Source organism: Poecile atricapillus, chromosome Z, assembly GCF_030490865.1.
Source record: "Poecile atricapillus isolate bPoeAtr1 chromosome Z, bPoeAtr1.hap1, whole genome shotgun sequence".
Taxonomy (NCBI): Eukaryota; Metazoa; Chordata; class Aves; order Passeriformes; family Paridae; genus Poecile; species Poecile atricapillus.
This window is the reverse complement of record NC_081289.1, coordinates 108261213-108287710: the sequence shown is the minus strand read 5'-3', so window position 1 is coordinate 108287710 and position 26498 is coordinate 108261213. Positions and strand designations below refer to the sequence as shown.

The 26498-nt window shown below is 36.3% G+C and overlaps 1 protein-coding gene across 6 annotated transcripts in view; it reads left to right on the top strand.

Moving 5' to 3' along the window:
• The window catches only part of NTRK2 (neurotrophic receptor tyrosine kinase 2), a 194116-nt gene that overhangs the window by 78251 nt on the left and 89367 nt on the right, over nucleotides 1-26498 (top strand). The window contains exons 13-14 of one of the 6 annotated variants that reach the window (XM_058827384.1): nucleotides 6647-6715; nucleotides 7588-10832. The exons of 3 other annotated variants lie outside the window; for them this stretch is intronic. In XM_058827384.1, the coding sequence (XP_058683367.1) occupies nucleotides 6647-6715; nucleotides 7588-7625 (107 nt within the window). In that variant the 3' untranslated portion in view covers nucleotides 7626-10832. Of the gene's footprint in view, nucleotides 1-6646; nucleotides 6716-7587; nucleotides 10833-26498 lie in introns of those variants that run through there. 2 more of the 6 variants (XM_058827383.1, XM_058827385.1) reach the window with 2 other exon arrangements.

Below are 26498 nucleotides of genomic sequence, written 5' to 3'. Positions count from 1 at the left end.
TGTTACTGCATAGGAGAATTACTTCAGTTAAGGTTCAGTGGATGGCAACTTGAAGGTTGTCTCTTTCCTGTGACATTGGATTTATGAAGAGATAACTAGCAGCATTTTTTCACTATTTTGTCTTTTTCCCTGCTGAAAGCCACTGGTGACTGGCCACCAACTGGATGTAACTCCATTCACCAACACTCTTTGGGCCAGCTGTCCAGACGGTTTTTAACCCTGAGAATAGTGCAGTCATCCAAGCCATGAGCAGCCAGCTTCTCCAGGAAAGTGCTGTGGGAAAAAGGCTTGACTAAAGTACAGGCCAACAACATCCATATTCCTCCCCTCATCCACTGAGTGTGTTGGTTTGTCATAGACATAGACCAGGTTTGTCATTCAGAACCAACATCTCATAAACAATGCTGTGTGGGCCTGATCACCTATGGGACCTACATCTTAAGTTTTCTGTCAAGAGAGAATTTGTGGGGTGAAATACTTGAGCCAAGATTGTATCAAAATGGGGCAGTAATCTCTGGTCCTGGACCTAGAAGTCTGCAGAAGATGGAGGAAAAAGAGATGCACAGAAATGATGTAGTTTGTCTTCATGGAGCATAACATTAATGGGACTAGATGGAATTTAGCTCTTGGTTGTTTGCTGTCAGTCCATTATCTTGACCGTTGACCATGCACAGATGAGTATTTTTAAGGAAGATGGTTGATTGCCATGTGGAAGTACTTGATTAGTAGTGACTGTGAAGGAAGGCAGTTGAAATTAATGAAGAAAGCCCCCAGTTGTTTTACTAGAGGCACTGAGTGATTATGAGATGCATCTTTTAAGAAATGTTCAGATTTCACAGACACAAGGTAAGATGTCATAGCAAGGAAGCTGGAGAATTGCTCAATAACAGCTCTGAGGATGGTAATTAATTAAAGGTGTTAATATTGTTGTAAGGGAACAGTAAGCAAAATAATCCCATTATAAATGAACATAGGTGATACAGTTCCATAACTCTTATTGTGCACTAACGGGCAATGTTATTTCCCTAATTTTTATATAAAAACTCTCTTGCCAGGTCTTACTAAAAGGTCATGTGTTGAAAATATGGAATATTTGGAATTGAGCTAACTGTATGGTCGAGTTGTCCTCAATATTTGGGTAGAGACAAAATGGTTTCAAAATTGACAGTGATTCTCTTTCTCAAAGGGGCAAGACATAATTATGCTGTGTCCTTTAAATGCTCTGATCTTCTTTCTTGTGGCTGTAAACTGATGCTTGAATGTCAAAATTGTGTCTGTGTAGTAGCATTTCTGTATTTTACATGCATAACAATGAGCGCATTAAACACAAATTCTAGGGATGTCGTAAGGTAAAGGGCCTTCTTTCCTAGCAGCTTTGACTTTTCAAGTACTTACAGGAACCTTTGAGAAAGCATCCCTTGATTTATTGATTGATCTCTCAGGCATACAGTGTTTCATGCAAATTAAGTGTAAAATAGCCCACAGATATCCATCTTTTACAATGCCTATGCAAATAGTAATTGCTACACTCTTTCTTATGAACTGAGTTTCTACTATTGCACATTTTCTGTGGTTCTGTGGGGAGCTGCTGTTAATGCCAGGTTCTGTTTGAGTTTCTAAAAAGTTGCTTATTCACACTTCCTCTTTTTTACTTTAACTGTCCCTGAATTTGAAGCTCTGCAAAATATATGTAGTGGCTGTCTCTGAGCAATGGTGGTTTGAGCTCCAGCCCTTAATATCCTTGACCCTTACGAATCAATAGAAAGTGAAACAACTACAACATGATCAGCCGTACTGTAAAAGGACACTTCTGTTGGATATTGCGCTGGAAATCATGAGGGTAATGACCCTCATTAAGAAAGATACAGCATTTTCTCCTTCAAGAGTACAGAGCACAAATGTTTTGTTTTCTGCCGCCTGCTTGGAAAATGAGCATGTCTTCCAATGCATCATGCTGGGAGATAAAATCAAAAGTCCAGATCAAACTAAAGAAAAACAGATTAAGACATTAAATGGTCCTTGCTAGCAGGCTAGAGAACTGTCAACCCAAAATATTTTTGGTTTCTAAAATGTTGAGTAAAAAGGTCCAGTTTTACCATCTCTTAGTTCTAATGTCTTTTACAGTGAGAACATCTTTATGAGGTTCTATACTTAAGTATGTATAATTCTGTTTGACCTCCATTCTCATTTCATGAACTTGTAGATTAATGAAACAAGCAACCAAATAGTTTGAATTCCAGCTGCAATACTGCCATTGATGACTCCAATTTTATTGTGTTTACTCGGAAATCTAATACAAGGGGAAGCATTCATAAAATTACAAACTATGTATCCTTATCCATGGAGCATAAATTTAGACATTAGAGGGAGTGACAGTGGTAGTGGAAAAGACATCTTTATAAGATACTGGATATTTTGAAGAAACTTTTTAGTTTTGGGTTACTGTTAATAGTCCTAATTTTAATATGATTGTGTGCTGCCTTACTGTTGTAAGTAATTGGAGCATGTAAGAGGGTCAAAACTCTTTACCTTGATGTATAACTTCATGGGTCAGTTTATTTAATATCTTCTGGTCATAGTTTTCCCATTTACTAAGTAAATTTGGTTACAGCAAAGTTAGATCAGAAAATACAGACTAATCTTGAATTCAGATACAGGATTTTCTATGAATTCCTGGCCTCTAATAAGTTCATTTGTTTGTCTTCTATACATGCTTTTATCCTTAGGTTGAAAAGTAGTATTTATGCTTGTCATTAGAGCTTTTAATGATATGAATTAAAAATATGGTCTTGGTACTTCATGAGGTAAACACAATTTTTAGATTAAGGAAAAAAATTGTAGTGAATGTTTATGTTTTTGTGCTCTGAAACAAATGGCAGTATTGAGCCTGATGCATGTAAAATCTACAAAATCCTGAGAAATTGTATGTATTTCTTCAGACAACTGTGTCTGCTGCTGCTGTGTAGGCATTGCTCTATAAGACAAGATATTATTCTTCCTTGTGCAAAGAAAATTCTGCAGAAGCTATCCAGGAACCTCTACTTGGTTTCCAATAAAAATGAGGTGACATTTTGTCCTGATTTTGACATAGCATTAGCTAGCACAGCTCTTTGAAGCAATAGCTGAGATCTAAGAAGCAAATAAAACTAGGAATAAACTGTTTCATTTTCCTCTTGAAAAAAGAAACTGACAAATTTGATAAGACTACTGTTTTAGGTAATGCAACTGCATCTTACCTTTGCCTTCCTCCCTTCCAGTCATCAGTTTGAACTTTCTCCATATAAATCACAGTTCAATTAAAAAGAATAAAGAGATATATGCCATGTATGCTCAATTTACTCCACACTGGAAAAAGTAAAATGTACATTGATTTTTGATTCAAAGTGCTTTGTTTGGATCAAAGCCATAAACAATATTCTGAATAAACCTTATGCAAACCTTATGCAATATTAGAGTAAACTTTATGCACTCAATGAAGAGAGAAGATGGAATGAGACTTAACATCATAGAAAGTTTCAATTTTTCAGTACTTCTTTTGCTTGTACTTTCCCTTGAGTTATTTGGTTTAGATACGTGGTCTCCAAATTTATGCAACTCATATGTTGAGAGACATAATTGGCAAGTGGGATGTGAGTATATAAAACTTTAGTTTTGTGTTCAGTTAAGTCATCATTATGGGAAGCTTTTATTTTTTCTGACAGAGTGTAAATCAGGTTGATAATGACCAAGAAAGTCTGACTTCAGTTCTCCAGTTCATTACAACCCATTGAAATATAGTATTTCAAATCCTGTTGGAGGAAGAAGTATTTTAGGCAACTGAAATTTAGTAACTTGCTATGTGAAAAAAGTTCAGAAGGTGTAACATTTTCCTTCCTGAATGACTTAGACAATGGCTTGTAGAGACGATAACCAGTGAGAAGAAGTGTGATTGAGACTGTTGGGACAGGTAGAAATTCAGTCCATGGATATGTGGCTATCCCAAGAACAGTGATTTTCCCAAATATGGTAATTACATGTTATGATGCATATGTAGCCATGATGCTGTTGACTGCTCAGTTTTCTGTTGTGTGCTGATTGAACATGGAAAAAAAATTGGCTTATTTACATTTAAAAAGGATCATGTTTAAAGGCTCTTCTTTCAAAATCAGTACAGTAGGTATAAAGGTAGGGGATTTGCTATTATACTTTTCATTTCATGCTTTCCTCTCTAATGAGTTGAAAAGCAAGGAACAGTTAGTTGGTGGCATTTTGTTCAGGTTCCAGTCAAAGTAAACCCTCAGAACAGTACAGATCATCCAGTATCTGAGATAAGAGATCTACAAAACTCTTGAGATAGTCAACTGTGGTACTTCCAGAAAGTAGGATTAAAAAAAGTCCTCACTGGTGGCTCAACTATATCCTTATTAATAACATAATTCAAACTATTCTTCCTATTAAGCAGTTAGGCTTAAATGTGATGTTCCAAAAATAGTGTACTCCAGATTCTTTATGATGTTTATTTGAAGACTAATAATTAATACAGTGCTGATTTCAAAGAATTTTGAATGAAGAGCTGCTATTGGAAATAAAGTTATCACCTGGTTACATTTTAAACTACTTATTATTTTCTTTACTGTCTTGGAAAAATTTGCATTTCAGAGAGACAGATACATAATGTTCTTTTAAAGGATGAATGAAGTTCTGTCATTCCTTGTACAGGGAAGATGAATAGTTTTTTTCTGTCTTCCACTTTCATTTTGACTTTTTTTTATTTTTTATTCTTTAGTGTACTTTCCTCTGCAACTTTGAGTGGCAGCTTATATAACAGCAGTGTACTTTTAAAACTAATATTAAAGTCAGAATCAGCGCCTCAGCAGCAACTCAAACCAAAATCAAACTTTGCCTCAACCTGCCTGACTCCATTTGAACTCTGAGAAGCCAAATTGGAAGCTGGCAGTTAGGACATGAGAAATCATCTTCTAAATATCTACTGCCTATAATATTTTGCCTTTGTTAGCTAGCTCAATGTCTTCAAATAGTCAGAGATCCAGTGTGCAAATGAAGTTCTATTTTTTTGAAGCACTTCTGTTCAGTTTCTGCATTTTTATATTTGTCCTGTTTCCTTGCTTCATTGTCCCCTTCCACTCCACTCCCCACAATTATTTTGTATTTATATATCCTTTTCATTTCTGTGTACTGCACCTGCTTTCTTTCCATGTTTTAGTGATTAAAGTTAGTAGACTCTTGTCCTTTTTTCACCTTTTTCTTTCTTTCTTTCACCTTTTTCCTTTCGTTCTTTTTTTTGGACTCCTTTCTGTTTAAGCATTTCTTTCTTTAAAAGATGTTTTTATTGTGATTAATTTTTCTGCCTTCAATAGGACTTGCAGGACTCCCCTGTGGACTTCTTGACTCCTGTAGACTGCTCAGTCATAAGTGTGAGGTTTCTCCCATACTGGTTGTTTTAGACACCACTGTTGACTACCAGGGTTACTAAAATATGCACAAATGCAACTAAGAATATAGAATAATAGAATCACTTCAGTTGAAAAATACCTTTAAGATCATCAAGTCCACTCATTAAACTAACGCTACGAAGCCCACCACTAAACCATGTCCCTAAGCAGCTCTGGTGATTTACAAGAGCACATCAGCTTGCCTTCCTTAAAACAGTTGTGCCACCTTCCTCTTACTCCTGCCCTCACATCATGACTTACCATGTAAAGTTCGCAGGAGTTGTAAGCAGATCTATTTCATACCTGTTGTTTGCCTGTGTACTAAATATTAGTTCGTAAGTTGTCAGCTTCTCAAATTAAAATTCAGAGGTGACTTAAAACACAGAAATATGATTTCACTGTGACTGCAGCAGACCAGGTAAGGAATAATCTGAAAGTCAGAACAAACTTTCCCTTGTAATGATTTGCTCTGGTGTTAAAAGTGTGGTATAAATGTGTGTTTTTATATAAATACATGTATGTGTCCTTTGTCTTAAGTTGCCAAGAACATATGCAATCTCCTATATTTAAGAAAGCAAAATTCCAGGAGAGATCTGAATGACTTAGAGAATTCAAGAGGAAAGTAGCAACCATACAGCAGACTTAACTGTAGACTACCAAAAACCCCGATGTTATTTCTCCTTTGCTAACCTGTAACTTCTAAACATCCTTCAGATAATTGCTTACTGTTCTGAAATTAGTCTCTCTTCAACTGATACTCTATTTTTGTCTGTGAATTAGCATATCCCTATGGGTTTTTTTGACACTTTACATGAGACCTTAATAACTGTTTCAAAGAAAAGGCATTTTGCCACACACTTTTGGAAATGTGGGATTGCACAAAGCTAGCAAGTTCAGTTTCTGTATGTGTGATTACCTAGTTCCACGGTAGAAGCAAACAAGAAAATGCAATGTAAATTAATTAGTCATTGCTACTAACAGTGAAATTCAACTTCTCTAGAAACTGATAGCTTTAAGTCCCATTCATTGAAAGCAAATCAAAATTTGGCTCTGAATTGTTTATATTTCTATGGAATACGGATAAGCTTTCAGTCTTCACAAACATTGAGTACTTATTAAAACAAGATTAAAAAGTCGACAAAAACTGCTACTGAAGTTTACATTTGCTGACTAATAGTACAACTCTCACATGTGTTTTTTTCAAATGTCATTAGAACAAGTAATGGTGGCTGTCAACAGTGATGTACATAATAACTCAACTGCAACAGATAACAACAGACTGGGTAAGGCAATGCTGTTATAGGAAGTATTTGTGCCATAAAGTCAGCTAGCTGAATTCCATACAGGATCCTACATAGCCTTTTAAAAAAAAATAAATCTTAGTCTTATCCTGTCAGGCAAAGTTTGGGAAATAGGTTTTTCCTTCACTTGAGAGCAGAACACATCCTGGGGATTTTTATGTATTTCAGTGTGCTGTCATATTTAGTGGCTGATTTTTAAGTTCTTCTTGTTATTTAAATACAATTAATTTCAAGATAATTGACTACTATTTCCCACAGCTCCACTTTTTTCTGCTGTTACAGAGGCAGTTAATGCCATTAAGGGCAACAGCCCGGTCAGAGCAGCCAGAAAGGATGATGTGCACAGCACTAAGGTGTGAAACAAAAGGGAGAAAATCCCTTAGAGTATGTCTATGGCATAGTGGGATACCCTTCATTTAGTTGGTGTACCAAACTGAACAAAGAGAACTTCATTGTGCATGTTGGGCTGTTCACTATAAGCCTTGGCACAAGTCAGAGCACCTGGCTGAGGTTTTTCTAACCCATATATAGGAAAGTCCCTGGTTGGAGAATTCTGGAATTCTAGAATTACTGCATTCCAGCTCAATCTGAGTATGTTGATATGTTAAAGACAAGTAGATAGTGCACACTATACATTTGTATTTAACAAATAAAATCTTTAGCCACAAGATAGAGGTACTGTTGCCATTTTCATAAATTCATGTACAGTTTTTATGTCATTTATGTATGCTTTAAGTGCCTTTTATGTGTATGTGTTTGATTACCAAGTATTCATTTGTATTTTGTATTGATTTTTCTTTGACTTTTTTTTTTTTTAAAGCATGATTTCTCACATTTTATTTTGTTTCTTTTAGGTTTTGTTTTATTTCATAAGATCCCACTGGATGGGTAAATGAAATAAGGAAAAGATGAGAAAGGGGCTGTTGAGCTTGTGGAATCTGTATGCTGCACTGTAGGGAGTGGACAGTGTTCTTGCCCAGTGAAGTACCACCTCCCTTGGATTTCTCTTTTAAACGTTGATTATGTTTGGAGAACGATAGAAGTACATTCAAATCAGTAGCTGTTTTTCCAAGAGCAGGGAAAAGCGAAGCCCTGAGGCAGCTAAAAATCTCAAGAAAGTCCAGAAATAAGCTACCACACTCTTTCCTATTGCCTTGTCCTCACTATGTCTTCCAAAATGACATTGAAATGAAATTATATTGTTTCCTCTGACAGTTTTTTTTTCTGTTCGAACTTAACTGGAAAGATATTGTTTTTATAAATAATATTATTCAAAGGTGAACTGCAAAGCTGCTTTTATTTTATTGAATTAGCGTCTCTGCAAAATTTCTACAGTGCTTAGTTTGAGTGTGTGTGCAAGCTCACTGAATTCAGTGGGAATGCTCACATCCTTAAATTTTAAGTTCTTGTATATTTGCAGAATATGGTCTTAATTCCTGAAGCAGTAAATTGCAGAGCTGGCCCTGCAAATCTCATTATGTATGTAGTTCCACTGACTTTACCAGGAAGATGGAGAGTCTAAGCTATATACTGAAAGGTGGCAATACTGTTTGGTGTGTTTGGGTATTGAACAAGTGCCATCACTTAGACATTCAGTTAGGTTGTGCTTATTGAAGATAGTCCCTAAGTTTGAATAAGCATACAAATCTGTAGTAGGCCAGAATGCTGATTCTGAGCCAAGAGCAAGAATAACAACAGTATTTGGCTGGTCCTTCAGATGTAGACTTAGAGAGACTTGTTTAACTGTCCATATTTAACTGTAAATTATGCTTCAAAATGTGCTTCACTGTACTGCAGAGAAGAGTCTACTCTAACAAGTAAAGCTAAATGAAGGCATGAGCATATTTCAAGAGCAGGGCTGCATTTACATATAGTACTAGAAATTAATTTTCATTTGATTTATGTATCAAATCCTGAGGGTCTACTTTGATCTTCTCAGTTTAGGGAATTGTAAGAAGTATGAGGTTTCAGGGTTATTTTTGAGTGAGAGTTAGCTACAAGGAATAGTAGTGAAAGACTGAGGTAGATGCTTATGTTTCTGTGTATTCTGGTTAAATTTTTGAGATATGGTTTTTATTTAATTCCTTGCAATTATGTTTAGTAAAAAAGAAGAGATGGTATTATTTTGTCCCTAATGTACTTGCTTTTCATTGTTACCTGTTTTTAATTTCAGTCATTTTCACTTTTCCATTGTAACATTATTGCCTTTTCTCTTACTGCAGTGTTTTAAGGCCATACACCATCCCTCTCTTTCTACAGCACTGTCTTGACTCTTTCATTCTATTTCTGTGTATTTACTTGTTTTTTGCCTTCTATAACTTTTAATCCTTCAGCTTTTTTCTTGCATTCTCTTGGGTTTTTTGCATCCAAGTTCTTTTTTCCTGCTGTGCTCAAGTTTCAGAAAGATCCTTATTAGTCAAGAAACGTGTCCACATTTGCATTCTTCTGGGCCTATGTAGGGAGATGCTTCCTTTCCCTTTCCACTAGTTAGGGAATGGGAGATGCAGTTGCTAAAAATCTGTCCCAAAGATGTATTCTGTTCCCCACATTAAAGCAGAGGACAGAGCTGGAAGACTACTGATGACCTAGGAATCGTGTTGTCTTTGTCGCCCTGCACATACTGTGGTGATTTGGGGAGGGATGGCAGCAATTAACGATATCCATCATAGTTCCTGTTTGAAGTTAGATGTCATCAAGTGCTCTGCTGTTCCTCAGAAAGAGTATTAGGAATGTCTGCCTTTTTTCCTCCCTAAGTCTGTGTGGACATGGTCTTATTTTCCAGAGATCTTACCTTTCTCTCCTGCTTACTGATTCACTTTTGACTTCCTTTTAATTATTTTCTCCTCGGACTTCTTGCTTATCCGTGAATCTGTCCTCCTGTTGGAATAACACCTAATGTTACAGAGCTGATTCTTAATCAGTAGACAATCATCTAGCAACAATATTTGAACTAAAGTCAGTGGACTTACATCACACACATATTGGATCATGAGCAGTGCTTGACCCAGTGGCCCAAATTCTAGTTTGAAGTTTTGCTGGGACAAAGTCAGCATATTTCAGTTATGTGTTCACAATTTATTGCCAAATTAATGAGGTGAGAATATGAACCCTTTTATTTTGGCAGGGAAAAAGCAAACCTGCAAAGCTGGAATTTGGCAGTTGACCTTTGAAATATTTAATTTTAAAAGGTAGTTCTTTCTGATTCATAATATTTATATGCATAAATATGCACAGTTATTGATTGGGGATTTTACATAATTTTTTTTTGTAATTTATTTTGTAGCACTTTGCAGTTCATCTTTATCAGATAGGGGTAGTTTTGCCTTCACATGTTTCAAAATGTACTGACACAGTATTTTGGATTTTATGTAATCATGGAGGTAACTTTAATAAACAACTGATCTATGCACCACTGAAATATATATATATATATATTTTTATATCTGTATTGTAGAATACCCTTCTTACATATTTTGTACTACATTATGTTAGACACTCAGTACATTATTACTTGATGCAGATATTCACAGAACATTATGGATTACAGCACGTGATTTATTACTAATAATGTCTTAGCACAGATGTTTAATGCTTGATGGAAAAAGACTACATGTTCTAAAATGGTTTCTTTTCAGTATGTGGACAGAGCCTCTTAAAGCTAAGGGAGCTAAACTTTTAACATGGAAATTATGGTAGCCACTAGCTTCTGTCTTTCAGCTTGATTATAAGTGACATTGCTTGTAACTGTAGAGATTCCGATCGGCCCAAATGGTGTTGGTTTACAAAGGGCTCACTTAATTACAAATTCTTGACCTCCTTAAAATAAAGTGAGACTGAAACTAAAAATCATACAGGAACTGTTAACATGGTAAAAGTTGATGCACATCCAGAATTTGACATTAAAAGGCTTTTATATTGTTTTACTGAGCAATAAAAAGGCTATGAAATGTCTAAAGGCAGAGTTGCTATTTTTTTTCACTGTGCCAGACATTAAACTAAAATAAAAACATATTTCTAAGGTTTTGCTAGAAGGGGTTTATTTGTACTAGAATTTATTTTAGATAGACATTTAATATGCTCGGAGACATGTTGAGATAAGCTGTTGAGGAGTTTGATGGGCAGATTAGTTGGGGGCCTGGAGAGGAAGCACTAGTGGGGGTGTTTTGGTGTGAGGCAAGTCATGTCATCCAGTTTATTTAACTTCTACTGTTTCTGTTGAATGTGGTGGATGTTTGACCAGTGGTCAGGTCAGAGTTGCAAAGAAGTGCATAGTTCCCAGGTAGAGGTCTGAGGTATGCTTGCTGCAGCTGCCAGTCATGAAAAGCAAGATGGGAGCAGTTGCAAAGTGTCTCTTCCTGAAGAAAGCTGTGTAGGGACCATTTATTTTTTAATGGGAGTCCTGGAAGCTCACAGCCAAGGCAGACTGAGACTGCTATGAAATATTTTCATGGGAATATGTGCCTTGAGTATCCTAACCTGTGAAAGGCACTCTTCATCCTTTCCACTGCCTTTGTCTACCTAGCTGGATCTCTCCCAGGCAACAGTGAAGAAAAACATGCAATTCAGTGAGAGCAAGATCAAGATCATTCAAACAGCAGACAGTGCCAAGAAAACCTGTGGACAGCTAGTTGAAAACAATTTTACTTCAAAAAATTCTTGTGGGGATTGCTTTTTCTTTTTTGACTGTAGGCAGAAACACTAAAAATATTTTTTTTTTCCTAAGAAAGCCCAAATCTAAGCCTGGTTTTTCAAAAACTGTAAAACATGTAATTTTGCCATATGAAAATGACTTGTACACTTCCACCAGAGGTGTATACTTACACTTTTTTACACTTAAAGAACTGTCTTCATGCAAAGCTTGTCAATCCCTTTACCCAGCTGTCCATGTCAAGTGGACAATTAATCATCACCATGAAGACCACCATTTGTGTCTATTTTAATGCTTAAAAACTTGCAAATTGTTTGTAAAGTTGGAAGCTATTATCCAACAGATAAAAAAAGAATCATCCTTTCTGAGCTCTTTTTAATTCAGCCATATTTTTCCAGCTAATAATTATTATAATAATTACTATTAATAATAATAATATTTTATTATTTGAAATAATTAAAAAGTTATTAGTGGACTGACCAGCTAAGTATTTTGTTCATGTTTATTTTAAAAGAAAACCCCAAAAGCTTATGTAAAGGTTTTTAGTATTTTCTTCTTCTCCATCATTCTCTGTGGCTTCTTCTTTTCCTTCCAGTTTTTGGTGGTTCTGTTTTCTATTCTTCAGAGAGCTCAGTGTGCTACTTTGTGAGTTGTGGTAAGCTCTCTTCTTAGGCCACAAATGTGCAGGGTCTTGGAATATCCTTTTGAAGGACTTTGCCATCATTATGTGATAGCGTAAAGTATTCCAGGTTATAACGTAGGTCCAAGTTGTGCAAGATTTTTGTCATCTGATCTCCAGAGCAAGAGTTTGTAGGTGGTTGGAAGTATTGAGTATGAATGCAATATTATAGGGTGCACAGAGAATGCCAGTGCTGTGTATTTCACATGTCACAGCCCATCTCATTGTCCCACTTCCACAAGAATCTGTATCCCTGAATGTTTGAAGCTGGCTTCCATTTGCTACATTTTTTCTTTTGTTCATACAAATTAAATCAGTTCTAAAGATAGGAAATGATGCATTGATTGGAAATAAATATAGCTATTCAGTTCCACAAGCATGTATGGGACTGAACTTGCAGAACATGTTTTAATCAGCCTTGAGATTAACTGGTTGACTTACTTTCATCAAAAAAAAAGCAATAGATGGGAAGAGCCCACACTGGAGTGTGTATTGTTTTGTTATGGACATGCTATATCCTTCTAATTTTAATAGCAACCTTCTGACTAGCTGTATTGATATGACTAGCTATATTTTTGCAGCTGCAAGGAGTGTGTAGGATAAGCATATGTCCTGGCCTGGAGCATAGCTGTAGGCAGCATAGAGCCAAACTGCTTTCATCTTGAAGAGGACCATTCCCCCACAGTCTCTAGAGGCAGAAAGTCACAGTGGGGTTACCAAGCAGATTATGTCTTAATATAGGAGGAAACTTGTCTCCTTGCATACATATTTTCACTGTTACTTTGTTCCTCAGCTGGAATGACATGAACAACCATATAAAATTTCAGGGAACTATCTGATATTCAAGCAAGTAAAGGGTAAAGTCATGGCTTTCTTACATCAGTTTTGGTTTATCTTTGATGTAAGCAGAGGGCTCTCTTGTCAGGCATGTCTACCAAACAGAAAGGAAATCCTTACTTTTTTTCCTGAGAGTTTTTTTAACACAGCTATTTCATTGGTATTACTGACTTTACTAGTGCATGAACTTAATTGGGTTGCCACACTACAGCACAAACCCAAGACCAGAGTCTTCAACAAATACACTTTAAATACCTTTCACTGCCATCCAGAGCTCTCTGTTCCTGAGTCTTTTTTTGTATTTCAGACTCAGTTTAAAAACAGGAAGAGTCATTCAGTTGATATCAAAGTATAGAACTTTAACAGTCTTTACTAAAATATTTTTTTCACATATGAAAAAAAGTAATATTTTAAATTATATCGCAAAATTGCTTTCTACTATATTCATTCAAATCATGGAAGCCAAGTAACAGGACAAGAGGCAACAGGCACAAACTGATGTACAGAAAGTTCCAGCTGAACATGGGGAAGAACTTTGCAGTGCAGGTGACCAAGCACTGGCTCAGATTGCCAAGAGAGGGTATAGAGTCTCCTTTGCTGGAGATATTCAAGAACCATCTGGATACAGTCCTGTGCCATGTGCTCTGAGATGGCCTGGCTTGAGCAGGGAGGTTGGACCAGAGGACCCACTGTGGTCCCTTTCAACCTGACCCATTCTGTCATTCTGTGGGTTTAAAAATTACTTGCTGTGGTCCATCAGCAAGCTGTGACTCTTCTCCCCCTCTTCCCTCTAATTCTGCCTATTGAAACTGTTTCACGTTTCTTATAAGTAACAGACAAACATTGTATTTTGTTCCCAAATGCTACCATAACAGCTAGGACAATCTGTAAAAAATGTATTAGATGAACTTACTTTTAACAGGCCAATAAAGTTCTATAATCTCATATCATTGTGTCTTTCACTACCTGTAAATTGATCACATCTTGTATTTCATTAATAATAGTGCAGTGCATTGAAAAATATGTCAATCTTTGAGTTCCTCACCTGTTACCTGTTGTTATAAAAATGCTATTGTTGTCTTCATGTTCTGAGAAAAAAGTGAGATTCAACCCCTTAATTATATTTTATAGCATTATTAATAGTTATTCTATTTAGAAAGCACCCACCCCAACTGTTTGCAGTAGTTTTATTTCTATTTAATTTAATTTCATTTAAATGTGCGTATCTTTAACATGTACATTCAATCAAATGTATGTGCATTCAGGTCAAATAACATGTTCACCTGTTGCCTGTAAGACACAAAGTTTTACATGTTAAGCCATACATCATCTACTCAGAACTTAACACAAAAAAGAGTTGTTTGGTTAAACACTGAATTACAATGTGGCGATTTTCCCAACTATTTTGAGGAAACATCAGTGATTTGAAGGGTATGTTTTGCTTTGGGACTTCTGTTTGTTGGCCTGAACTATCTGGATTTCCTTCCAGATTTAATGAAACAGAATACAGAAGAATGTTGAAATGATTGTATCACAGGATATGTCCAAGTCTTTTATCTTTTTTTGCTTCTCACTAGGGCATGTCATATTTTCCCATTAATGTGATTGTTGTATTTGGACTACAGCAGATCACATGTTCATTTTCTTGCTTCTGAAATGTTTTGTCAAGCTCTTCTCCTCTGGGATCTTACCAGATCTCTGAGTATTGCACCAAGTCTGCTTTTTATACCCATAAGCAATTTTGAAATTTTTCACCTATCTGGACAATTGTGATGTTATGTAGTGTATTTTACACATATGGCTTTTTATCATCACCCATGTAAAATATTCTTTTGGAACTAGTTTGATGGATCCTCAGTATCTAGAAGAAGCAGCCTGTAACAAACAGCCCATAACAAACAGACCATATAAAGGTCCATTCTTTTTCTAGGAGGAGCTTTCAGTAAGACAACTGTTAAATGTTAAATGTTAAATTTACTGAGGTAAATTCTGACGTTGATTAAGCTGGTAGATATAACTATATTGCAGAAGGTATTCAAACAGTATGAAATGTTAGATTCTCTAAAATGCCAAGTAGAACATGCTGAGATTGTGATGTATTTGATATTTTTTTGTGTAGTAACAAGCTTGCTATCAAAATACTGTAATAGAAGGTTTTCAGACTCAGTAGACCAAAAAGTTGTTATCTAGAGAGAAGAATCAAAAATGAAGCTGAATAAAGGCAACAGTGAAAATAGCCATTTACACTGCATGGGAAATTAGGAAGTCAACACTGTAAGAAATAAAAAAGTCCTAATATTCTTGATAATTCAAATTAGTGTGAAACTACAAACAAGGGTTTATTTTTAATGAACTTGAATGGCAACTTAAAAGTATTGTTGCAGAAGTCTTGATTTTATTATTTTAAATGAGAAGAAAAGATAAAGCATGTATTGGATTTGTATCTTGAGATATTGTAATTTCCATCTACTTTGATCATTAAAATACTTCAAGAATAAAAAGTTAATTTCAAAGGTTAGTTTATAATTCTGTTACTATTTTAAAACTAAAACTAATTCAAAGATCACTTTTCAGCTTGAGTAATTGATGTTTCTTCCTTTATTATGTTAGTAATCGGGCTCTAAAGTAAAAATGCAGAGCACATAAGAAGCAATTATTTGTGTATTGCAGTTTCATGAGAAGGTTGCAAAAAGTCACAAAATACTGTTTGATAATATATATATATTGTATTTCAGTTATATGGAAAGAACTTCTGGCTATATGTTTTTTACCTATTAAAAGCAAATACACTGCAGTTTTCTAAAATAAGTGTGAGTAAAGAGAATAGAGAGGTGTATTTGAAAGACAAATGAAAAATCATTTGAAGTTATAGCTCTGGTAATTTAAAAATTTAATTCAAAGACTACTTGTTTGTTTTATTTATGTTTTTCTATTGTCGTTTTCAAATTCATACTTTATTCACATTATGCCATTTTCTGATGCCATTATTGTGTCTTCAGTAGTTATTGTAGCAAACTTCAGATCTATTTCCTTAATACATTGTGACTATAATCATTAAAATCCCAAATAGTGTCTAATGACAAATTAGAATATGAACATGACAGTCCTTTTTATACCTCCACTGTCTTCTAAGACTTTCCACCTAGAAGTGCTGTGCTATCTACATGTTCTGAAGGAGGAAACCATTTTAACTGGCTGTTCTAGCCACAGCACCTTCCCAAGATAGCTGATGTGAGGAACAGAAATATGCAGGTGTGTGTTGGGAACCACACAATGATAGTATGGCCAAGGGGAGGGAGGGATGCACCACCACAAACAGCAACTGCAGTTCCCTAATAATTCCTTGCAGCTCATGTTGGATACTAGAAGTCAGAAAGCAGAAGGTGATGAAACTCCAGATGGGCAATTGGCTGTGAAGTTTCTTGATGACTAGTGTGTTCCACCATGTTTTCCCCTTGAAGGGTTTTAGCAAAATTTCAGTGTCTACAGGACTGAAGTATATGATTCCTCAGGAATGTATGCATCATCCTTGCCTCAGGGAACAAGATCCAAGAAAACAGTTAGTTTTATATAAACCTTTGTCTGAGGGCTGGATAGGGTTTCTTTCTTTTTTTTTCCTCAACCCGTGCTGAATAGTTATGATGTCTTTAGTCCAGGAGACATACCAGCACAGACCCCGCTGCCTAAACCAAAATCTCCCTTTCGTTTTCTAAAGATTCATGCCATGCAATAAATTTTAATGTTTTCTTATGAGAGCTAGGATGATGCTGAGGTCAGAGCTTATAAATTAGCTCACACTTTTAATCCCCAGGTGTCTCAGAGAGAAGGTCAATCTGGCTAGCTGTATCAGAGATTCCTGGTACACTTTATTCTATGTAATCATTGCATAGTCATAAAAAGTTGCTTCATGTTAGATGTCTGAAAAATCCAAGGAAAAAGATCCTGTGTACCTGTAGAGATTAACTATCAGAATTGGAACAAAATGTAAAATCTTGATAAGTCTATGCTTTTTAGAAGAATACATTTATGTAATACTCCCATTTTCCCATTCAGATTCAAAACTCTGCATGTTGCTGTAAATATGAGAAAGAAGCAAGCAAAATCAATGTTGGATTCCTCCTGATAAACCCTGCTCATTAATCTCAGGGGTTTAGACAATCTAGGGAGACAGTTTCTCTCTCAGTTTGATCTTCTAGGAGCCAAAAGTAATTTTTTGGTAATCTGAGATACTACCTGTATGTTGTAATATAACTGTCTGCCTGGCTTGGTGAAGTTTGTCTTCTTGGTCCAAGTAGCCCATTGATAGATATCTCAGTCTCTGATAATCCTATCAGATGGTGAAGGCCTCTGCACACAACTGTGTTATTACTAGTTGCCTAGGTGCATAAGTTTTAAATACATTAAATGTTTTTAAAATACAAACCAAATCATCAACTCTGTATTTGTTTGCTTATGAGAGTATGAATCAAAATCAGGTAAGTTGACTGTGATTTGCCTGAGCATTTCCTTTCTCTGGGCATTTGTGGTACAGTTTTTGAAGCAGGACATGCTAAGACTAGCCTTCTACTTTCTGTGTGGTATAACAAGTTACCTTTTCCCATGTGTCAGCATTGTTTTTCCCTTGGAAGTTGGCATAGTCTCTTTCCAGGTAAAGAATCACACTTTATCAGACTTCATCAATGTCTAAAAAAAGTGTGAAGAGCCAAATGCAGTTTCAAGAGGAAGGCAAAGATTTATCATCGTGCTTTTTCTTCCTAATGAAGATGCCAAGTTTCCATTGCTTGCTGCAGCTTCACACTTTGATGGAATCTAAATGTATATATAACCCTGTTGCTGTTGAGTTGAACTCAACTACCCTGGTACCCAGGTGAAGACATTACCTGTGATTAAGAGGTGGTGGTATGGCCTCTGAAATCAGTTGTTCCTAACTGTAAGGTTATTTTTTGCTCCTGGGTTCTGGTCTGAACATGGTGAGAGCAGCTGTGATGATAGATAGATAGATAGATAGATAGATAGATAGATAGATAGATAGATAGATAGATAGATAGATAGATAGATAGATAGATAGAGATATAGATAGATAGATAGATAGAGATATAGATAGAGATATAGATAGATAGATAGATAGATAGATAGATAGATAGATAGATAGATAGATAGATAGATAGATAGATAGATAGATAGATAGATGATAGATAGATAGATAGATAGATAGATAGATAGATATAGATAGATAGATAGATAGATAGACAGAGATAGATAGATAGATAGATAGATAGATAGAGATATAGATAGATAGATAGATAGATAGATAGATAGATAGATAGATAGATAGATAGATAGATAGATAGATAGATAGAGATAGATAGACAGACAGACAGACAGACAGATAGATAAATAGATAGATAGAGATAGACAGACAGACAGACAGACAGATAGATAGATAGATAGATAGATAGATAGATAGATAGATAAATGACCCACATGATAGCAGTTTGATCAGTGATTGCCAGGGGACAGCTACTCATACCAGGAAAGGGCAGCCTTTGGCAGAGGAAGAAGAGAGGTTGATGATTGATGGCAGAGAGACTGAGTTACCCTGTGATCAACCAAACCGCAAATCTCTAAGAGGGGAGTGGAAATTTCAAAAACCGTTTCTTCCCATGTGGAAACATGCAAGTTTTGCTTCAGGTGCCATTAATCATGCTCCTATGAGATTTATTTGTTTAATATAGAGTATAAATGGAAGTTTAACTTTACATTCATGAGGTTTTCAACCTACATGTTATGTAGGGATATAAAGGGTCCGTGTCTGGTTGCACTAGAACCCTGGCTCTGACCCTGGATAGACCACAGCATGGTACTCCACTATAAAACAAATCAGGGGTGTTTATTCATCTGAGATTTTTGTCATCACTGCAGTTATGGGTGGGAGAAGCAGTGCATGTATGTGTGGTCCTACCTGAAGTCACATCTTGCTCTTACTCAAGTTATGTTACCTGTTGCAGGATTCTAGGAAGGCCTGCTAGAGTACCACATTAAATTGTCCCTTAGTAATGTGTAACTGCTTTCTTTAGCATCCATGAAAGGTTCTGTCATTGCTGCTTACACATCACAGTTGCAAGTACAGAGCTTATGCAGACTGATTCTCCCATGTCTTTCCTTGTATGTAATTTCTGTTTATACCATGTAGCTATAAAGTATTGACAGATCTGTCTGTCCAGCAGTGAATGTATCTGCATGGGATGCTAAACCACAAGGTACACAAAATCAGTAGGGACAGAGAAAAGTATAAGTCAGATCCTTTAACCAATTCACATCAGCTAAATACTAACTTAAACAGTCAGTTTTAAGTACTACTACTTCCAGCTATTTGGGAATGGTAAATTTTAAAGCTTGATATTCATTGTCTGTTAACATTAGAAGGAGTAATTTTAGGTTCTGCCAAACATTTAACATAAAAAGGAAATGCCAGCCAATTGAAGCAATGCAATTTTAATTCCAAAACCGTAAGGTGTTTGTGGTGTTGAATCTATAATACCCAGATTTCACGTAAGATCTGTATTTGCCTATAGTTTCATTTTTTTTTTCCTACAAAATAATCTTTTAGGAGATTATGTAGGTGTAAAATAGTGCTATATATTGCAGTGTTAGTCGTGTGTTACTAACATGGTAGATAAAGTAACTAATTTTTTTGCTGCTAGTATTGAATTAATTTATGTGTGTTACATACTTGGAAACTTACTTTAGAACTTAGATCAGTGAGTTTAATTTAACAGGGCTGTCTTATTTTAAATTCAGAACTCCAGTGTCTCTGTGATGGTAAATGAATCTCTATTAATCTTTATTTTGCAAGGGATGGTCGTCTCTAGACGTACTTTTTTTCATTAAGAGTTTTATAAAATATCCTTAAGTGTGAATATTAGGTAATTTTTTAGCAAGGATTCCTTGACAGTCTGAAACTAAATTGATGCCAGATGGCATTGCTAGTGAGACAAAGGGTCAGAAACTTGTAATCATACTCTTAAAAATGAGATTTCGTTAAAAAAATAATCTATATTGACATGTTTATTTTTGATAAATATTTAAATAAGTGAGTAGCTCAGGACTAACTTTTTCCTTTATTTTTACAGATTGGTTAGATAACTTAGCTGTTTCAGGTTGTCATACCTTTGTTCCTTGGGTACTGCTGCCACATCATGAAAACATGGAGAAATTGGTTGATAAACTAAGAAAAGTTGTACCTCTTTTAAGAAATCAGATTCTAATGCCTCTGGAAACTACTGGCAAACAAAAACCAGCCCACCATTTAGCACCCTCCAGCAAGATGGCTTGTCTGCCTCGCATTTTTCCCTTCTCTGCAAGCACACATGACTGCATGACTGAAAGCTGAAAGACCAATATCTTGCTAATTTTTAATAGTCCTAGAAACATCATAATGAAAATCTAGTTCTGTAGCTTTTACAAGTCGGGTAGCATGCAGCAAATCACACTGTCTTTAATCCTTTCCCTGGCAAAACTCCCACTGACTTCAGTGGGAGTTTTGTCTGAGCATGACCAGCATTGGAATTTCAGGTTTTGGTCCTACATTAATTTTTCAGCAAGAAAGAGAAATGGATATTATAGATTTTCAGTTAAACATTAGGAAGACATAAAACTGACATTCTTTATAATGTAGTAGTACAAATATGGGCAATTACCTTTTTGGCATTGTCTCATGGGAAAAATACAGATAAATTACTTTAACCCATTCTTAACATAACTCATTTGCAGCCATATATTACAGATGCTATCTTTTAGTGACATAACTAAGTGCAATAGCAGGAGAAGACTGCATTTGCCAAAAAGGTTGTCATCATTCTTAATAAATAGATAGCAGTCCTAATTCCACTGTCATTCATAGGAATTTTAAACCATTGTCAATTTAATAACTTCCTCCTGATTGATATTAAGGGGAAGGGAATTAGGCTCTTGGTATTGCTATTCCACTTTATCTGTTCAAAGGATTTCATGCTTTGTGTTTGGTTTGACTCTTCCACCCTATCTCTGGATTTGCTTTTCTTTAAATTTGTGATGAGCTACTTAGCTGGAGTTTAGCACATTATATTGTATTGAAAAAGGAGAAAAAAAAACAGGAAAACCTCATCTGGCGAAGAGAAGTAAGGTGTAGAAAAATTTTTGAGGGGAAAATGATTTCTTTCTAAAGACTGTGAAAATTAAGTTGGAGTTTACTGAAATTATGGTATAAATGTGGTGATAGAGAGATAGAGAGATAGAGAGATAGATAGATAGATAGATAGATAGATAGATAGATAGATAGATAGATAGATAGATAGATAGATAGATAGAGTATAGATCTAGAGAATGAAATATCAGTTATGCTCCTGCACTGAAGTCCAGTTCTTGGTTACCTAGTACTGCTGTGGTTGTATTGATTGTGGGCATTTTTCACACACGTTTCTGTCTTTTGCAGCTTGGTCCTTTGAGACCTTTGTGTGTGACCATTGCACCTGCCAATTTTTAATCTAGTCCAGTGCAATAGCAGATTGTGGCTGTGCATGGTTTGTGTTTTTGGTTTTGTTTTTCCTTGTTGATCTCTAAAGGCGAGATTATTTTTGCAGGTCAGTTCAAGAGATACATTACCTAGGAAAGTTTATAAGGTCATCTACATCAATTGGTGCCAATATTCTACATGTGTTCAGTAGATTTTGTGTGGAATTACAAAACCATTTTCTTCTGCTTTGTACCATTTGCTTTTAATGGTGGTCAGGAATAAGGCTGTGCTTTAGCAGTTCCTTTTTGAGAGTATTTGATTTTCATGCAAATCTGTTCTGATAAATCTGTTGCTAAGAAACAGCCATGACTGAATTTTTGATAAAAGAGGAAACTAGACTGAAAATAAATGAATGTCATCCTAAAATACTTGAATTTAACAAGTAGTAATTCTGTTTAATCCTAACATAAAATTGACAACATCACAGGATGCCATGTTGTTGTTGGAAAAAGTGAGGATAGATGAGACAGGTGGTCAAGAGAGACTCAGTTAAGTGTAATAGGTGAAACTCTTTATAAAGGAGGAAGTGAGAAAATAAGCAGAGAAGACCCATCAGCAAAATGCTATATATAAAATACTCAGAAGAAGTAGAAGCAGCAGAATTAATTTATAAAAATATTTTGTGCAGCATCCTGGATGAAGAGAAACTCTGCGTTGTTCAGAGCCCTGAAGAATGGAAGTAGAGATCCAGTATTATAGCAAAAGCCCATTGTTGTGTCCTGATCAGTTTCAGAAGTAATGCATCTGTTTCCAAATCTGCTCTGGCATTACAAAATCTGGCAAAACTGCCAGAGTTTGTAATGTGGCAACTTTTGGGATGGCCAGTCTAGCTGATGTATTGCAAATAGGCTTGAGTATGCAGCATTTTCTTGCTTCCCATAGCAGCAATTGCAAGGAAAGCTGGCAGGAGAGAGGTGACAGGAGGAATCTCCAGCAGATGAGGCATCATGTGGTGGAGAGGAGGAGGTGTCTGTAAATGGCAGTAGAGGTTTATCATATAGAGACAAGACAGTCAATTTATGCAGCTAATCCTATAGCTTGTGAGTGATGCTGCTGGAACAGAAATTTGACGTTTCCTTTCTATGAGTGTCATTTGCTCTACTGTAGTAATTTTTAGATCTGCATTTGAAAAGAATTTTGAGTATGTAAAGATTCACTGCCTTAGGAATTGTGTTTTGGGAAAGAAGGGTGTTGTTGGAAGGCAATTCTGCATCTTTTATCTGAAGATGTTTTGGCCAAGATATTCCTCCAAACAGCCTGTTATGCTTCCTACCATCTCAAAAGGTGAACTGTTCCTTAAACAGTGTCCAAAAGATCTAGTCGAGCATAATCCAGAAATCCATAACAACAGAAAATGACTGCTTTTCTTTTGCTTATGATTTCTTAGAGGTGCACAGAAGAAGTGCTGGAGTTGGTCTGCTGGTAAGACTGTTCCAAATACTTCACCTGGATATTGCTACTATTTTTCATGACATGTGATTTCTGAGCACCAAAACCCTTCACGGAAGATTCTTGCCAGTTTCTTGGTAGCCACCAAGGTTTTCTGAGCATGGCCTGTGATCTGTTTAAAGGTCTGGGATATGTATGTTGCTGAGTGCTTTGGGGACAGGTTCTGTAGAGAAATAGCTGTTGTTGCACAGACACAAAAGGAATCAGTTTCACTGTTGCTAAGTAATCTAATATAAATTTGAATAAAATGTCAGGTTTTAATGTTCAGGAAGGAAAGTTAGCTCTGTCTTGCTTTGTGCTTACTGAGGGCTAGTTTTGGACAGCTTGTCTTCTGTGCCAAAGCCCTATGCCCTTCAAGCAGCCCTCTTCCAAAGGCCAGCTACTACCTTTGCAATACATGCAAAACTGGGGCCATCAGCACCCAAAGCCTGTTCACCTAAGGTGAAAGCAAACTGCTTGCAAAGGAATAGATGGGACAGTGTTAGTTCACCACCTTCCCATACCCTTCTCTTCACACATAGGTAGGCATTTGTATTTAATTTTTAAAACCTGTTTTCCAGGATGAGAAGTGTTCGGAGATGAAGAGGAGGCAGTCCACATCAGTGCAAGTCCAAAACAGCTCTATTTAGGCTGTAAGATCATCTCAGTGAGAGCTTAGTGAACAGCAAAAGCAGATTTATGCAGATGTTGTTTACAATTTGAGTGTTATGTTTGGGATGATTTAGTTTTGCTTCCTTGTAGCTTGTCAGGTTTAAGGTTAGCTAATCTGGTTGTAAATCAAAAATTATTTGGAAGCTGTTATGCTGGAATGCTTGTTAAGAACAAATTCAGAGGTCTATTTCACTGTAGTGTTGATTTCATAACCTGTTCAAATGCTGGGGGCCTGTAATAGTCTTGTACTGACAGAAAGTAAGAAATTATTTGAGACTTTGTGTTACTATGTCATTAATGTAATTAACACTTCCACTAATGATCGTTTTTCAGAAGCAATGAAGGGAAATATCCTACTGAAATAAATTGTATGTAAATAATGCTATTAAACAACCTGTGTTCTAGTAGAATAGCCCACTGTGTAGTAGAGCACTGGTGTCCTTCTCACGCAACTAAAGCTAACTTTATTCTGCAGGCTGGAAAAGTGACCTGCTAATGTACGGAAATATACATGTTTCACTGAGCTGTGATGTGTATTTGTTGAGGTCTAGGTTTCCTTCGGTTCTGAGTAGACATAAATCAACATTTGAAGACCTAAGGTGTTTCCTGTAAGATCACTCATGGTCTACCTTTTTTTCATTATGGAAGGTTAGGGATGAAAGAACACCTGGGAGATCCTTCCCTATCCTAAATCTGTATCAAAAAAACCTGTATGTTTTCCAAGAGACATCTTTCCTCATGTAGCATCAAGAACTCCAGAAGTGGAGATTTCTGAGTCTTCTATGAGCAATTGCAGGGCTCATGGAAGCAAGACCTATTCAAAAGTTCCTGAGGATCTAATCCTGGCAATCAATTCCAGTTTTTACCTTTGTCTTATTGTCATGGAACTTTTTGTTCCTGTTTGGCAAAGACATGCAGTAAAAATTGTAACTATGCATTGGAAGGCTATCCCTGTGTACCTCCTCAGACCTTGGTTAAAGATAAAAGAAATCCCAATTCCTCAGTTTTTCATCAGGTCTCTGAGTATTTCTAGATTTTTCCATTTTGTATTTTCATTTGATATGCTTGAATGGAAGAGGCCTGTAGATGATATCTCTCTGCTTCAAGGAAATAATCATTGAGGCTTAAAAAAATTAGATCGTGTCATTAGTAATACTTTTTATCTCCTTTAAAAAATCCTGCACAATCAAATACAAGTTCATAATCAGGAAGCTTTTCTATACAATCTAGCATATATGCCTTATCATCTATGTTGGACTAAACTGAATTAAGAAAATTATTCAAGATAGCGACTCCAAATAGCTTTGTTGTTCTCTCAGGTAAAGATTGACAGCCAAAGTAGCATGGGGAAAATTTTATTGCTTCCGTACACTTTGTATTCATCTTCTGGACAACAAAGGACCTCATTCCCAGTCTTAGGAGTGGGAATGCTAACACTTAGATTATTTATAAGAAGTCTGTAAGGAAGCAGTTTTTAATTAAATAGCTCTTAAATGAAATGAAAGGCAACAAGGATTTAATTTCAGGTGAATTATTTTTTTTTTCCTTGATGCTAACAAGTACCTTCCCGTTGATGTTTTTTATTATTGTGGTGATTTTCACTGTAGTATTTTTGAAGGATTGTAATTTTTACCCATCTTTCAAATACATCCAAACCTGCAGGTGACTATAATGTATAGTGCTGATGATCTATATTAAAAAATTATAAATCATTTTTTCTTACATTCTTTCACATTTTCTGCTGCCTAGTTTCTTTAATTCTCTGGCTTATGTATTAATATTGATTAATATGCCACATCCCAGCTCGGTTTTTTTTCCTTAGGTCTGTGTTTCATTTGACTACCAATAATGAGAGGCCATAAATTCTCCATTTTTCATAAGAGGGCACATCATCTAAGCTGCAGATACTGCAAATGTGTCCATGAAGCAGTGGATTGCTGTACAACCACCATCCATCCTATATCTGAGGAGGGCTATGTGTCCCAAAGGGCTCCATGGTTTGACAGCTGGGGCTGCCTGTTCCTCCCAGGTTCTGGTCATGACTTTGAAAGAGACCCCACCTTCAGTGCTGGGTAATTCAGTAACAAAATGCTCTTCCTGTTGCCTCCAAATAATAGTATGATGGAATCATACATAATAGAATCATGGATGATCTACATGGATTTATTGGTTATGGTGCATGAGAATGTGACAGTGCATGCCAGATTGCAGTTGTTAGATCTGTTACACAAATGCTTTCCATTCTAGCTGAAAGGGAAAAAGAAATCAGCAACCTTTGTGATGCAGGTTGAGGTTTTGCTGATGGCATCCGTGGTGAGAGCCGGCCCTGGAGTGAAGCTGGGGCAGAAGGGTTAGGCACCTTTCATCCTGTCCAGACAATACTAGCAAATTCAGTATGTTTTAGACACCTCATTCTTTTCCCTACAGGGCTTTGCAGTGCTGCAAAGAGGCTTCTGGGGTGAACTGTCTTGCCTGTCTGCCCCAGACCAAGACACCAGCTTCTTTATTCCTGCGCCTGTAGGTTGCATGACTTTCAGGAGTTATTTGCATTATGAAGGGGTCCCCTAGGCTATCCTAGGGACTCCTGCCTTTTTTCTAGGCTTGTGTGTGTGGGGATGCAGGAATACATGGATACAGGGGAGTATAGAGGAGGTTGTGAGGAGAAAGGCAGCTGAAAGGAACTGACTGGGATTCTTTCATAGTCACGCACCAGAATAAAACCCAAGCAAACAAATATGCAGCTGTGGCTCTTAGATTCAAAGCCAGAACAAAGAACCCTGATGAAATATTGAGTGGCTAAAATCTGTGCATAGTCATGTCAATGGAAATTACCCAGATTGTGTGTTTGTTCCTCTGCAGAGGAGCTAGGCATTTAAATAAGTTTTCCTGCAAGATGAACATGTGTTTTAGGGAAAAGACATCTTGACACCTAGCAACACTGAAAATT